The 16,512-nt window shown below is 49.6% G+C and overlaps 1 protein-coding gene across 2 annotated transcripts in view; it reads right to left on the bottom strand.

Moving 5' to 3' along the window:
- Nucleotides 1–16,512, bottom strand: part of VWF (von Willebrand factor) — a 134,310-nt gene that overhangs the window by 51,388 nt on the left and 66,410 nt on the right. For both annotated transcript variants that reach the window (XM_032874808.1, XM_032874809.1), the window contains 6 exons: nucleotides 9,563–9,666; nucleotides 8,215–8,353; nucleotides 5,486–5,620; nucleotides 3,302–3,448; nucleotides 738–878; nucleotides 412–525 (listed from right to left, as the gene is read on the bottom strand). In XM_032874808.1, coding sequence (XP_032730699.1) covers nucleotides 412–525; nucleotides 738–878; nucleotides 3,302–3,448; nucleotides 5,486–5,620; nucleotides 8,215–8,353; nucleotides 9,563–9,666 — 780 coding nt within the window. The remainder of the gene's footprint in view (nucleotides 1–411; nucleotides 526–737; nucleotides 879–3,301; nucleotides 3,449–5,485; nucleotides 5,621–8,214; nucleotides 8,354–9,562; nucleotides 9,667–16,512) is intronic.

Here is a 16,512-nt window from a genome sequence, read left to right as displayed (position 1 = left end):
CTAAAGGGTTTTGTGAGGGCAGGAGGTGCTCAGGCCGGACACGCAGCAGGAACAAGAGGATGAAATCCTGGCTCTCGTGAGGGAGATAAGATCCTGCGGGGTAGGGGATTTGGGCGGGGTGGACAAGCCCTAAGATGAAGGCCCAAGGAGAAGCACTGACAGGTGCCCAGAAGAGCTACACTTTGCGCGGAAGAAGAAATGATTCACAGGGCGTCACTCTCCTCCTACACCAGCCACCACGCTTTCTGTCTCCCAGCCTGAAGCCAAGAAAGGGACCGGAGAGCTGACGTGATACAGGTCCTTTCTAAGCCTCCGAGGTCGCATCCACAGGGCAAAGCTTACGCTCCGAGGGCCCAAGCCACGTGACCAACCCTCAGGGCTCTCTTGCCTCTATTCCCCACCAGCCCTCACCAGCCTGTTGCAGTCCTGGAAAATATCACTGGTGAGGATCCTGCAGGAGGAGTCCACCATCGCCTGCTTCATGAGGTTGTTATGGCAGACAGCAGGAGACGAGTCCTGGGGCACCTGGTGGGCAGGGCAAAAGGACACAGACAGACCCCCAACCATCAACCCAGAAGGATCCCAGAGACCCTCCTGGCCAGCCCTGCCACCCCAGCCATTCAAACCGCTCCACACCCTACCCCACCCCTCCAGCCCCCATGAGAGTACTGGGGGTGGGGTGACGTTCCAGGAAGCAGGCTGCTGGGGTCCAGGCCATGCGGAGAGCCCAGACATACTTTGCTGGTGTCGGCACACTGTGGGTTCACTTTCCAGGAATTTCCAAAGTCCACGGGGTCCTCTTCCACCTGGAGGCTGCTGCTGGTGAAGTCATTGTTCTGGATGCCATCAAAATTCCCGCATAGACCACACACCCGCTCCTGATAGACAAGATGAGGTCATGAGCACCGTAAACCGCAGGGCAAACTCTCTGATTCGGGGAAAGGAGGGCTCCCCGGGGCAGCAGAGGAGGCAGGCTCATCAGAGGAAGCGGTGGCAGGGAGAGGGAGGAGGACAGAGACCCAGGAGCAGACCAGGGCGATGGACAAAGCTGCGTCCCCACCATGGTCTCTCCCAGGCTTCCTCACAGCCCATCTTAGAGCTAAACAGAGTTCATCTCTCTCCCCAGCAACAGGCTAAACAGAGGGAGCTGCTTCAACATTATGTCAATGAGAGTGTACAGGTCCCAAGAGAGAATGTTCTGGTCCTATTTTACTGCAGACAAGCAAGCCCATTATCTGAGCAACTGAATGTCTATCCAGAACAGGCTGGCCGGGATTCTGCTGTATACTGAATGCCACCGGAGTCCACATCATATCTCATCTGTCTCCGTGTTCACCCCTCATGCATACAACAGGCACACACGTGCCCAGCTACGGGTCCCAAACAAGTCATTACTGAATGAATGGAAACCATCACATAAGGACTATGTAAAGAACTGGAACTATCTGGCCTGGAAAAGAAACAAGTGTGATGCTCTTGAAACATATTTAGAGCCCTGTCTTGGCACAGAGAGATGTGACTTGCTCTAGTTCACTTCAATATGGAGAATTTGGTTTGGTACAAGGGTGCACTCACTGGGGAACAGCTAAGAAGAATGTTCTCACAGTTGGACGAAGGCTTCATGGCCCCAGAGTACAGCCCCTGTCCTTGTAAACTACCACTCACTCCAGTCCCTCCTCTCCAGCCACACTGGCATCCTTGCTTAAATACTCCAAACTCCATCCACCGGAGGGCCTTTGCACATGCTATTCCACCTGCCTGGACTCTCTTGTCTGGATATTTACATGATTCACTCCCTCCCTTCCCTGAAGACTCTTCATGTCACCTTCAGGTCTCATTGGACCAACCAAGCTAAAATAATAGCCCGACTAGAATATGATCTCCACCAGGATTGTAAAGGGCAACACCACAGGCCCTCCTCCAAAGATGTTCATGCCCTAATCCACACATGGCAAAAGGAACTTCACAGATGTGTTTGGGTTAAGGACCTTGGGATGGAGAGGGGGTCCTGGACAATGTAGGTAGGCTCGGGATAATCACAGGGTCTTACAAGGGGTGGCGAAGGCATCAGAGTGAGGAGGGTGAGGTGACAGGAGCACAGAGGGAGACTGGAAGAGGCTGTGCTCTTGGTTTTGAACATGGAGGATGGGACCACAAACCAAGGGATGTGGGAAGCCCCTAGAAGCTAGACAAGGCATGGAAATGGGTTCTCTCCTAAAGCCTCCAGGAGAAAGCAGCCCTGCCAACCAGCTTTATACTTTTGACCTCCAGAACCTTAAGGTAATAAATTTATGCTGCTGTTTTAAGCCACTAAATTTGTGGTAGTTTGTTACAGCAGCAAAAGGAAACTAAGACAAGGCTTAAAACATATATATATATGTATATATATACATATATATATATATACACATGCAGGTATGGGTGTGTAGATACATATATAGTTACATATATGTGTATCTATAATAATATATATTATACCGAATAGTAACAATATATATTTTATGTGTGTGTGTGTATGTATGATATACATGTGGTTTCTTCCCTACTGTATCCATAGTACCCAGAATAATGCTTGACGACAACGAGAGCTTAGTAAGGATTTGGTGAATAAATGAATGTGTGAATTGTTAATGCTTTCCAGAAAGAGAATGGGCAACCACAAGAAGTAAGGGCCACGTAGACTCACCTCAGCACAACTGAAATGAACAGTGCGGTCAGAGAGGCCCCAAGACTAAATCAGCCACCAGAGTACGCAGAGCACTTGTCCCACGCTCATCAGAAAAATAAGGTCCCAACACGCTGTCGGAACCTGGCCCCAAATACCATCGCTTTCACAAAAGCAGCGTTATCAGCAGTTCTGGAAATAGCTCCCACACTGGGCTGGTGGATGGCTCCATGGCAAGGCCACACCCCAGAATATTTCCCAGGGTTTTCCTAATAGTGTGCGTGATCGGTTTGCCTCTTTAAGCTAAGAAAACTTAAGAAAAGCTGTTGTCTGATCTTTCACTTCCTTCTTCTGTGGATAGAAACTGCCTGCCTAGCATGACCAGTCAAGGAACTCTTTGCTGGGCTGGGGGGGTTGCGGGGGGCCTCCCACCATCCTTCCTACATGCGGCTGACTGAAGAAACAGCCAAAGCTGACCCCACACATGGAATCCACAGTCTTACGTGTGTCAGGAGGGAGACTGGGCTGGAGGGTCACCCACTCTCTCCCGTAATGGTGGGCAAGCCAGTGGGCTGAGGAAGGTGCAAACAGTAAGTCACAGACAAGATGAAGAGGAAACAGAGAAGAGCCCTTGACCTGGTATGTCCTCTTCAGGCTCACGGAGATGCTCAGGCGGCGGTCCCAGACCACGGAGAGCGCCTTGCCCAGCAGCAGGATGACATAATGACCGGACTCCACCACCTCAAAGTGGGTCTCATCCTTCATGGGCTTCTTCACATTCACCTGAAGGTGAGAGAAAACAGAGAGTGGAGAGCAGGCAGGGGGGATGTGCTCCTCCCTCTACCCCACACCCCTGCCTGCTGCTGCAGCCCCCCTGGAACCACAAGTTGTTCACCCCACCAGGTCAGAGCATGTCCCTTCCAGGCCAGCACCCTGCCTGGATGCTTCTGGGTCCGTCTTGCCTATCACTGACCAATAATCCTATGACTAGCCAATGACAGCATAGATGACAGCAAAATCATAATTAGGAGATTAAAAATACAATGAAGCCAACTAGTGGAAAATAGCCTTCACTGTGCCAAAAAAAAAAAAAAGAATTTTTTGATACTTGATCATTAAATGCATGTGGTCCCCTAAATTGGTTTTAACATGAACATGATTTGAAGCATTTCTAAGCAATTTACATAAAAATCTATCCATTTATATAAATGAACACTAGACTCTTCCCTTTCCTTCTCCCCACCCTGCTCCCCAGAGTCCCTGCCATCAGGAGCCACCACTGACAGAAAAGGGACACTGAGGAGCTCAGCGCTAGTGGCCAGAATCATGGATTTCCATTTCCAGAAGGACTCTGACCTGAGCCCTTGACTTAGCACGCTTATCACCAGTGCTGAACACTCAGAGCCCATTTCAGCATGTTTGGCTGACTGATTTGTAAAACTGAAGTCATTGCTAAGGGCCTGTCATCCCTTTGCAAGCATTCTCTCCTTAGTGACATACCACACACAGAGCTAATCATAAGTGCACACATCCTATCGGACATCACCATTGTCATCTGTCCTCTGAAACAGAGTTGACACTGCTGACCTACATGGAATTTGCCCCTAGGTCCCCTAAGATTAGCGGTGCATATTTGCAGGAAGGCAGGGATGCAGGCTGAGGCCATGGAACAAAATGAAGGTACCAGGACAGGTCTGAACCCAGAGCCTGGTCTCCCCAGTACAAGATGCTTCCCTTTCCAGACCAGCAGAAGCAGAATGGTGATGCCCAGACTCCCTGGCATTCCGCATGCAGATTCCAGGGTCCCACCCAGACCCAGTGACTCAGAATCTTGGGGTAGACTCTAGGGTCAGTATCTTAAACAAAATTCTAGGTGATTCTTCTGTACCGTTCTGAGAACCACTTCATAAACTCTTAGTACACAAGGACTGAATCTGATTACTTCTCTTTTGAGCTCTTTTAAAAAGATTTTATCTAAAAAGAACTGAAAAACATAAAGTCAAAATCCCCCAAAACACCATTACTTCCCAAAATAGATGTTTATGAGTGTTACATATAATATATATATTTGTGCATATATGTTTGTATATAATGGATATGTAAATATGTATGTGTATTATATAGTGTATGTTATGTGCATATACTACATGTGTATATATTACATGTGTATATGTATGTATATATATGCATGTCGTGTATACCTGTATAGCTGATGTACATGTAGATGGTAGATATATAGATGTGTACAGATATGTAGATATGGTAGATATGTGTCTATGCACATATGTGATATGTGTTTATATTATGTACATGTGTATATGGTATACGACACATGTATACATGCCATGTATATATGTGTACACATGTGTATGTGTATATGTGTGTATACTAGATCCCTGTGTTACATATATGTTATGCACACACGTGCATGTATAAATGTGCGTGTTGTATATGTGCATGTGTGGATATATACCTATCATGTGTTCATACCTATCATGAAAGGGAAAGGCCTCCTGCCCTCCAGCCCCCACTCCACCCTCCAGAGGTAAGCACTGCGCTTTGGCAGATACAGTTACACGTTCTTCTCCACACACACCTCTGCCCTTTATTAAAATGGGATTGCGTTATCCACAATCATCTGCAACTTGTTCTTCTCACAGATCACGTCAAGTTCAGATGATACAGCTCTGCCTCATGCCCTCTAACGGCTGTACAGTATCCCACCACATAAGCTCTAAACAATGCTTGATGCCTGCTCTTCATTGGCTGACGGGAGAACAAGGGGGTTGTGAGGGTGGAGGGGGGAAGGCTGGCACTCACCTCCCCGTCAAACAGTTCAATCTCTCCTCCTTCCACCAAGATGGTGGCCCGCTTCTTGCATTTCACTGAAGGGTAGCTGCACCCCTCGTTCCCCACCAGGATCCGGAAGGTCCCAAGGTTGCCGTCACAGTAATCCTGGGGAAAGGGGGTCCCAGGAGAGGAATATTATCTCTGCTCTCTCTCCCCAGATTGGAAGATGGGTACCTCATCATCTCAGACCATTGAAGGATACGTGTTAAAGGATATTACCATGTCCGTGCATATGTGTGTGTGTGCGATGCACGTGTGTGTGTGAGACAGAGAGACAGAATGAAATTGAGAGAGAGGGAAAGAGGATGAGATGCGGGTGGGGGAGAAGGGACAGGTGTGTTATCTTCAACTGTGACATACAAACTAGAGTCAACGAGCCCTGGGTTCCACTCCTATCCTCCAGGAGCCCAAGGGAGCGAAGGAGGGAGAAGGGGAGAGGGGAAAAGGCCTGTGGTATGCTTTGCTGAACACATCAGCCTAAAGGCCCCTACCCAGAACTGGTTAGTGCTTAGTCTTACCCAGCTAACTGGGACAGTTTGACCACAAGGCACTTTGTGGCTCTTGATTCCAGTTGAATCACTCTGGACTGTCAGCCCAGAAATGTAACCAAAGGTCATCTGACACAGCTCCATGGCACTGAGCTATACCCCCTCTAGTTGGGAATAGAGGATGAGGGACTGCTGGTCCTTGCTGGTCAACTGCATAAAAATTATGGAAAGAGAGGACATTTCTGGCAAATACCGCCTCATGGTGGCTATTGCTATGGTATGATAGGAGGGGAAAAAAAGACCCAGAAAAAGGTATGAGCCTTTGTGCTGCCACTTATTTGATACACAGAGCAAGTCACTTACCTCTCTGACACCCCCTTCCCCATACACACACATATACAATCTGTCCCTCATCAGCCAATGGTGGGATTGTTAAGTTAAACGGGTCTGTGTTAATGGGATTGTGAAAGGTAAAGGAGGGAACAAAGGTGCAGGTGCTTTATTCATGGCTCTTGGCACCAGCTGAAATTTGGCTCAAAAAGAGTCAAGTCTTGACATGTCCTAAAGGAAGAAGGGAAAAAGGGGAAGATCTAGGACAAAGTGTCAGAAGGGGACAACAGGACTGGCTATGAAGGAAAATAAGCAACCCACGAAGCAGCCCAATTTGAAAGGGACTCTAAAACTGGCCCACTTGGGAAAGCTTTGCCTGTGCAGGGGAAAAGCGGGGAGCAGATCTGACCAGCTGCTTCTCATAGCACTGAATTAGTGAGTGCTGTCTGGGTGCTCACGTTTGAAATTGGCTGGGTGGTTGAGCCCTAGAGCTGGTGTCACCTCATCTTTTGCTACTAACATTGGGAGGCAGATAATTGAAAGACAGGCTGCCAGATATAATCTGTAGCACAGCTCTAGACAGGGATACAACCCCAGGTTCATAAGTGTCCGTAAAATCATGTCACGATGAGCATGTCCTGTCTGTCTCCCCAGCATGCTGCCTGCCTTTCTGGGGCCACACTGGGGCATGGGAGATGGAAGCTTGGTTAGCTGGTGCCAATGCTCGCTCCCAGCATGCTCTGCCCACAGCTGCTCACGCTGCTGCCAGTTCCACCCACTCCCAGCATGCTCTGCTCTGCTGCCGGTTCTGCCCCACTCCCAGCATGCATTATGCTGCTGCCAATTTCACCCCACTCCCAGCGTGCTCTGCTCTGCTGCCGGTTCCGCCCCACTCCCAGCATGCTCTGCGTTGCTGCCAGTTCTGCCCCACTCCCAGCATGCATTATGCTGCTGCCGATTTCACCCCACTCCCAGCATGCTCTGCGTTGCTGCCGGTTCCGCCCCACTCCCAGTATGTTCTGCAGACATGCATGCTCAGGCAGGCTCACTACCTAGTTTATGGGGTCCCATAGCCTCTCTCTCTGCGGCTGAGGCTCCTATGGGTCTGTGGTCTTCCCTTGAGACCACGCCAAGCCCCTACCCTTCTTCCCAAGAATGGAGACAGAAAGACCACATTGTTTAAAGCTTCGCAGCATCAAGTTGTCTCATCCCTCATGAGAAAAGCACTCCTGTCTCCTTGCTTACTCACTTTGGTGTCAACCAGTAAGAGAAGTTTACAGTAATCCACACGGTGGGGAGAGGGAGATGGAGGGGCGGGTCTCCTTACTCACCAGCTAGGATTTTCTGGGCAGTACGACTTTTCTGTGCCTCCCCCTTCTGAACTGGACTCGGCTCAAAATGGAAATGGTGGACAACAGGATCATAGGGCGGGAAGCCAACTCCAGGGATTATTCCAACTGTCCCCCAGTCCTGGGCCACTCACCAGCAGGGAGGGTGAGGGAGCTGAGTCTAGCCTGAGCTCCCCTCTCCCCTATAAGTCCTGACAGAGGCTGTCTGCCAAAAGGAACCGATGCTTTAGCTACTCATGTAGGTGCTAACTTGGGCTGGGGGTAGCCATGCCCCCACACCCAATCCAGTCAACAAAGGAGTTTCTGCCCTGTTCTTGTAAGTCTCCAGGTCAGCTGAAGGAAAACAGACCATTGCTCTGAGTTTCAGGCCCCTCTTTTAGGGGCTGGAAAATTGCTGCAGTAGAAACAAGCCCCAGAGCTGTTTCCACAGACAGAACAGTAGAATCAGACCCAGAAACCCCCAAAGGGCAGTCAGCACCTCCCAGCGCCCCCCCCAAAGACAGACAGCACCCCTGCCCTCCCTCACTCTCACCTGCACCAGAACGTACTGGCACTCCCCAGGAAATAGGTATTTGAGCCCGTCAAAGGTGAGGTAGTGCGCCATGCCAATGGCAGAGCACGTGGCGTCGCACACATGGTCCGTGCAGTTCCACTTCCGGTCCCGACAGACACTAGGAAGAGTAATGGCCAGAATGACCAGCTGGATGCTGTGGTGTGAGGGGCTCTTCTGGGCATTGGGGAGTGAGAGACAATGAAGGAATGCAGATCACTCTGGGGTGCCACCCCTACCCTCCAGGAAGCCTCTAGAAGCCACACCTAGGAGGTGTGGGTGTGGGAAGGCAGTTCATAGTCATCAACAGTCACATTTTTAGAGCACAGGGCCGAGGAGGAGAGAGGGAAGCCATGCTGCTCTCCTGTTACAAGGGGGAAAGGGAGGCAAAGAAGCAAGCAGGTCACCCACGGGGATCGGGCAGCCAGGGAGAGACGCTCTGAGAACTGCCTGCTGTGGATTTGCCGAAGTTCGGCCTCCCTGGAAGATGCCTGAGAGTGGCCATGGGGTCTCCACAGAAGAGGTACACTGAGGTTGAGAGCCCTCTGAGGTGAATGGGGAGAATGAGACACAACAGCAGGAAAGTTCTGAGCTGGGAAGACAGTGATCGACCATCATCTTCTGCCAGGAGAGGTTTTGTGGGTACATAGCTATATTTAAATCTACAGTGATTTGCCCACTATCACGGCGCCCCATCCCTCCACCACCCAGTAACCAGAGCTGACATCAGGAAGCCCACTCTGTGCATCAGAGGTGGTAAGCTCAGACCCAAGAGATAGCTAAGCCCCTTCCAGGTCCCAGCCCTGGCTGCCTCTGTCCACGTAGGCCTTCCCCTGAAGCTGTGCACAGCCCAGAAGTCACAGCATGGTGAGTGAGCAGAGCAAAGGGCCAGTGAACGGTGGCCACAGAGAAGAAAGAAGAAAACCAGCCACGCTCAGAAGGTCCTTGGTGAAACATGCCATTACAAGGACATTTACAGTATGCTAAGGGGACATTCTGAGGCCAGAGAGGGAACCTCCAAAGCCCATGCCTTTTGGCGGCTTGGCCACACGCGCAAGGATTTATAAGGGCCACAGTCCTTCCTGGAAACGCTACTCTCCGGCGGACTGTCTGTGTAGGATGAGCACAGGGGAGAATAAAGATTCTCCCCCACTTTACAGATAGAGAAAAAGAGGCACAGAGAAATGGAAAAGAATAACCATGTTCCCACAGGGTGTTAGAGGCAAGTGCCAAAGGCCCTGTGGCCATGTCGGCCCCCACATCCCCACTCTCACTAACCCCACCCCAAGGGTTCCAGTCCCCACCCAGGAAAGCCTCTCCCAGGCCTCACCAAGTGTTGCAGTCAATTTTCACGGTTTCTCCTGGGGCGTACTCTCTGCCTTGATGGAAGCAGGGACACCTTTCCAGAGCCACACACTTGTTCTCATGCCGGACCTAAGGGAAAGGAATCCAAATGTCTTGGGGGCCATAATGAGTGCTGGGAAGACAGCCTCGGCCACAGGCCAGGCCCGGGAACCCACGCCCAGGCTGGGGCTCAGCAAACATGTGCCCCCATCCACACAGATGCTTCCTCACTCAGCTCAGCTCGCTCATACTCTGCCCTCATACTCTGCTGGGACCATGGTGAAGACTGGTAACCTGTGGCCAAAGCCCCAGTAATCATAGACCCAGTAATTCCACACAGAGGATTTCTCCACAGGGAACAGACTTATGGACAAAAGTTAATGTAGAAACATTTATCATTGCAAAAAATGGAAACAACCAAGCATTTAACAATAGGAAAATGTTGAATTCTATTAAAGAATCTCCAGGTATTGGCATCCTCTGGAGCTCTTGGAAGGGCCCTTTGGAAGACTTTTAAATGCTGTGAGAGACACTGAGGCTGTTCATTTTTTTTTTTTAAGATCTTTTATTTATTTATTTGACAGAGATCACAAGTAGGCAGAGAAGCAGGTAGAGAGAGAGGAGGAAGCAGGCTCCCTGCTGAGCAGAGAGCCCGATGTGGGGCCCGATCCCAGGACCCTGAGATCATGACCTGAGCCGAAGGCAGAGGCTTTAACCCACTGAGCCACCCAGGCACCCCGAGGCTGTTCATTTTTAAAGCAAGGAAAACTTTACATACATATGGTCCCAATTATAAATATATATATGACATATATATCTATCAAAACTTTACACACACTCATATATATATACATATATGGATGTCAAAAAAGACTAGAAGGAAATACAGAAGTTCCATCCAAATAGAAGGCTGAGATAGAGAAATAGAGGAATTTTATTTTCGTCTTTGGTTTTTAAATTTTTTTTCCCAAATGTTCATCAGTGAGCCTGTATTATGTTTACAACAGAAAAGATGGACGATATATTTAATAAAATTTCAATGCATTTAATGTGCTGGAGATGAAGGCTGCATATTGGTCACAGGCAGGAATGTGCCAAAGCCAGAGTCTGGGGGCTTGTTGGAGCCCCGCAAGCCCACTCCTCACCCAGTCCCCCAGGATTCTGACACCCTCCATGGGGTATGCTCTGCTTCCTGCCCTCCGCCCATGAAAAAAGCACTATGTGAGTGTGTCATACTCCTCAGGGGGACAAAAGAACTAAGACCCACTGGCTCCAGTGGGACCCAGAAGAGCTGTCCAAACCCTCTGACCCCAGTGTGTAGACATGCTTCTGTCCCAGCCCCATGGAGTGACAGGGCAGATGTGGCTGTCTGCTCTGGAGTGGCCTAATGGCAGGTGATCTCAAAGAGCCCTGGGTCACCCTCAGGTGAAGGGACCATGGCACTTCTGTGCCAGAGCTACCTGAGGGGTGAGGAGCTCCTGGTCTGTATGTCAGGATCTGTGTGCTCCAGTCACTCCCCAGACAAGCCTGAGTTCCCACAAGGCTCTGGGAACAGGGCAGCCTGGGCCTGAACAAAGGGCTTTCGTGTCAGGAACCATAAGCTAAAGTAGTGTGTGTGTGTGTGTGTGTGTGTGTCTGTCTGTCTGTCTGTGTTGGGAGGGGATGGGAAGAATGACCTCCACTACTTCACCACTACCTTCATCCAACCCTAAGTCCTCAACACCCAAGGGGTAGGGTGGGAGCGCAGAGAATGAGAAAGAAGCAGGTCCACCATATCCCGCTCTTAGAAGACAGTGAGCTTAGGCGCCCAGCAGAAAAGATGGCAGCTTCGGAGGCACAGGGAGAAGGCAGCCTCTGTTTCTGCCACAGCCTTCAGAAGCTGTCCCAATTAGGGTTCATTCCCACATATGCATCCCCCACCCCCAAGCTTCATCAGCCTTGACTTAAGTCTGAGGCCTACCAGTTAGTGGCTACTCTGAAAATGACCGCTGCATCGGCTGGAGAAGCTTGATGTGCTCTCCAGCCCCCACATCTACCGACGATGGAGACCAGACATTAGTCTCCCTATTGGAAACATTATTATTTTTTTTAAAGATTTTATTTACTTATTTGACAGACAGAGATCACAAGTAGGCAGAGAGGCAGGCAGAGAGAGAGGAGGAAGCAGGCTCTCTGCTGAGCAGAGAGCCCTATGCAGGGCTCGATCCCAGGACCCTGGGATCATGACCTGAGCCAAAGGCAGAGGCTTTAACCCACTGAGCCACCCAGGCGCCCCTATTGGAAACATTATTGAGACAAACGTGATGCACAGAGATCGATTCCAGGAAACAGCTCTGCCCACTTCACCTCGCCTTACCTCACCTCACCTCACCTCACCTCACCTCACCTCACCAGAATATGCACTACCCCTTCTCCTTTGAGCAGGCTGAGTGGAGGCTCCCATACCTCCTGGTCTGCATGCTGGCTGTTTCTACCTCTCTCCAGGATATTCAGCCCATTGACAAAAGTGCTGCACACCCAGGGTTTAGGTAGCCCCTCCCCTGGCCCATGGGTGAGTCCAGCCCCCTTCCAATGGACATAAACTTAAATGCCAGCTTGGTCGTGAGATAATGCCACCACTGCTGCTCCCATTTCCTCCTTCTGCGCTCTCACTGACAAACCACAAGGCTCCTCTTTGCCCTGACCCATGGATGGATTACAGTATTAAAATAGGAACTGGTGGAGGGGGGCGCCTGGGTGGCTTGGTCATTAAGCGTCAGCCTTCAGCTCAAGTCATGATCCCAGGGTCCTGCCTGGCGCTCCCTGCTCAGTGGGAAGCCTGCTCCTCCTCTCCCACTCCCCCTGCTTGTGTTCCCTCTCTCACTGTGTCTCTTTGTCAAAAAAATGTATAAAATCTTTAAAAAAAAAATAGGACCTTTGTACTGGAGGAAGACTTCTATAGACAACAGGGGTGTGGAGTTAGATCCACAAGTGAGAGCTAGAGAGGGGACAAAGCAAAACCTTAAAAGGAAAGAAGAGGGTTTCCAGGCCTCATCTCAGTACAGGCTCTGACTTGGGAGAGAAGATCAAATAACATCAGTTCAGCCAAAAACACCCAGAGAGTCCTAAAGCATTAAAAAAAAAAAAAAAAAAAATCCCTGGAGACTGAAAGATAAAGGCACAACACAGGGGATGAAGAGGATAGAAGATCCAGATGAGGACTGGGCAGACACATAGGGTAAGTCAGGACAGCAGTCCCCAGCTGGGAAAAGTCACTTAGAATCACATTGAAAATAAAGTAAACCATCTCTGCCGAGTGTTTGTCCCTTTGGAACACCAGAACGATAATAAGATAAAATTAACAAATGCCCTTCCAAGACTTGAGAAGAAAACAGGCAGAAATCATTGTCACTATTCATCAACTTGGGCCATCTTGAGGAAGAATGGTTCATGCTAAGAACACGGTACTAAGTATTGAACAGCTCCAAGAAAAATTATGAAGTAGAAAAAAATTGGTTTTGTTACTCTTCTCTGAAAAGGCACCATCCTCCCCTTCACCCCACCCAGCCCCCATGCATGAACACCATACTGACCCATTCTCCAAAATCTTTTTTGCCTCCCAGCTATCCTTTGTTCATTCTCCCTATCCCATCAATACTTCCAGCTCAATGCAGCTGATTACAACTAGGTGTTTCCTACTGAGGCAAGAACCTGATTAAATAATTCACACTAAGGTGTGAATGACTTCCTGTGAGAATTTAAATTTAAATTTAAATTTAAAAAAGCTGTAAGCTTTTCTAAAACTCTTGTTAACCAAAATGAATTTATGCTCACTTTATGTCAGTAGGCCCGATTAGGTGACCAGTCACATAAGGAGTAGAAGATATTTTTGAGACAGAGAGGCTTTCGGGGCCTTTTAAAATTACATCTCATAGGATTTACAGTGCCCAGATGTGAGGCCCAACCCCAATGGGCCCCAGAGCCCCAAACTTTACATTTCAAAAAAGCAATGCCAGAGTCTCTTTAGTCGTCATACTGGGCCAGTGAGAAAAACAGGCATGAAAGGACCAGAGAGATGAACACGTTTCCTAGCCGCCAAGGGCTTCCTCGTAGCAGCTGAACTAGGTACCAGCTAGGAAAGTGTCACTACTAGATTTCAGAGAGTAAGTCAGCGTCCCCCACACTGGGATGCCACACTATCCAAGACCACCTCGCAGGAGAGAGGGAGGCAAATAGGGCTGAAGATAGCCTGGGAATCAGGAAACCAGGATTTCCAGGATGGAACTATGTAGCCTTGAGTGGGTCTGGTTCCTGTCTTTCCTCAGACTCCCATGTGGTAGAAGGGGCAGAAACCCCGAGTCCTTAGGGCTCCTTCTCACTTCACCACTGGATCCTGCTCCTGAAGAGAATTAACCAGAGCGGCTGAACGAGGGAGCTGGGCAGTGGCTTGTGCTTTGCTACCACCTCGTGGTAAAAGTGGGTAATATTCCAACAAAGGCAAATCCACTCCGTTTTTGAACTAAAGAAAAAGATGGAAGTTTTTCTAATGCAACCCCCTTATTTGATTGATCTCAAGGGCCTCCGAATGTGGACACCAAGGTCTTAAAATTGCTCCCGGTGTGTGATAACTTCCTATAGCATCTCTCCGTTCATAATACGATTCATAGTTTTCCTCCCCGAGCTTCTAACAGCGGTCATCAAAGCACCACTTACTAAGCAACTTCCATGACCCCGCCCCTGTCACCGCCAGTCCTCCCAACCACCCTTCTAACCCAGTTTTACAGATGAGAAAAATTAGACTCAAGGATTTTAAGTGACTTGCCACTCCATTAAGTACATGTCAGGAGCCAGGGTTCACACCGGGAAGGACGGGACTCCAATTCAGTGGCCTTCCCACTCAGCTCCTCCACTAACCATTTACCTAGGAGGACACTGGCCACGTATCAAAAGCATCCCTCCTGGCTTTTTCCTGTGCAAGGAGACCTTTGCACCAGTGTCAGGAGCAGACAAAGTGGCCAGGAAATCCTAGCTCTAAGCAGATACCAAGGCCGGGCACAGACTGCAAAGAGGAGGGACCCCCAATCCATTCCCAACATTTTCAGACAGTTGCTGGTCTTACAGTGGACACGGAGCCATGCCTTGTACAGACAGAGAGAGGCAGTCTTCAACAGTGTGGTCTCCTGGCCAGTGTCACTCTGTGATAATGAGTATGCAAATGAAAGGCACTGGGAAAATCCTACGGCAATTGGCCTGAGTAATACATCACATCTGTGGAATCAAATAAAAATGGGGGGGGGCGCCCATTTTGTACATATTTTGTATGTCCTTGCTTTCTGTTTCTTTTTTCTGGTCATTCATTGCTATTGTATCTACAAAAGCTTTAGTCCACGACAGATCAAAAATTTAAGAAAACGGGCCCTTCTTGGCTCTCTCCTGTGGACAGGAGGAGGTCGAGAGGCTCCGCGACTGAGACTTGGTTATTTACAAAAAGAATTGAAGCTATCCTTACGATTCTACAACCCCTTCGGGCCCACAGCCGATGCATGAGGAAGGCAGAACAGGAATTATACGCCCATGTCACAGGTAAGGCAATCGAGGCTCAGAGAAAGAACAAACGCTCACTCCAGGGGGAGTAAAGCCTGAACAGAGAACTCAGGCCCTCTACCCTGTTCCTATTCAGGTGCTCTTTCTGCTCTCCAAGATCTGCCCCCCAGCAAAGAGCTCCTTCCCCACCCTCACCCCAACCCGGCCCCCTGGTTGAGTGTGTAGGATGCAGACTCCCGACCTCTTCCCCAAACGCTCAGTCCCGAGCCACATCCTTATATCTCCCCCGGAGGACAGGCCACACAGAGAAACACCCCTGGGTAGGATGTCTACACCATCACATGGGCCCAAACAGCTCCTTTGTCTTTGCATTGTGGCCAGGAACATGTGTCCAGTGCAGCGGCCAGCCAACTGCGCACTTCATAAATCATGGACTTTTCTGCTCTGCTGAATCTAGCCTCAACGATTTGTACCTCTGTTGGCATCCTAATGAGGCAGTTGTGAAAATAAGCCAATCTCTCACACTCTGAGCTTTTGAGCATTGAGTCCCCTGCAGTTGAGGTTAGAGTCACCTCGCTGTAGGACAGATACCTAAAGATTGTCCTCAGAGTGTGTGCCAGATGCCTGGGGAATGCCAGGGAGCTCCTGGTGTGTCCATATGCTGTGCATGAGGTCTCGCTCCCCACTGGGGATTTGGGACCATGATACAACTATTGTGGTTATTATCTGAGATGATCGTCCCGTTTGCTTCATTGAAAAAAGAAAAGGGTGATTTAAAAGAGTCTCTGATGCTGACATAAGCCCCTGAGCGATGCCCCTTTTCTTGCCAGAGGCTTCTCTGTTTGTTTGGGTTTTTTAAATATTTTATTTATTTGACACAGAGAGAGAGATCACAAGTAGGCAGAGAGGCTGGAGGAGAAAGATGGGGAAGCAGGCTTCCTGCCAATCAGAGAGCCCGATGCAGGGCTCGATCCCAGGACCCTGAGATCATGAGCTGAGCCAAAGGCAGAGGCTTAACCCGCTGAGACACCCAGGTGCCCCCAGAGGCTTCTCTGATGTCTGGAGAATTTCTCCTCCAGGTACAGTGAAGGGACAGTCAAATAAGAGGCCCTCGGGATAAAAAGAGCAATGAGAAGCTTCCTCTCCCCATCCTATTTCTTGCCGCTCTGCAGCTCTAAGGCTCCCCTCCTTATTTAGCCTCCTTGAATAGCCACCTCCTGCAAAGAAGACCTTCTAGGTCAGGGGTGCTCCCAGGCCAGTCTCTAGCTCCCCCATTAGAAAAGACAGTTCAAAATCGTCAGGGGCTAAGGCAAAGGGGAACACCCCAGGCAGAGTGAACAGCTCGTCTCTCTGTCTTGGAGGACAGCTGGAGGGAAAGATCAGTCACGTGCCCTGCGCACCCCCAATGTACAA

This window comes from Lontra canadensis, unplaced genomic scaffold (assembly GCF_010015895.1).
Source record: "Lontra canadensis isolate GAN:19392208 unplaced genomic scaffold, GSC_riverotter_1.0 scaffold53, whole genome shotgun sequence".
NCBI lineage: Eukaryota > Metazoa > Chordata > Mammalia > Carnivora > Mustelidae > Lontra > Lontra canadensis.
Note: the sequence above shows the minus strand (reverse complement) of the source record. Positions and strands in the feature narration are given on the sequence as shown.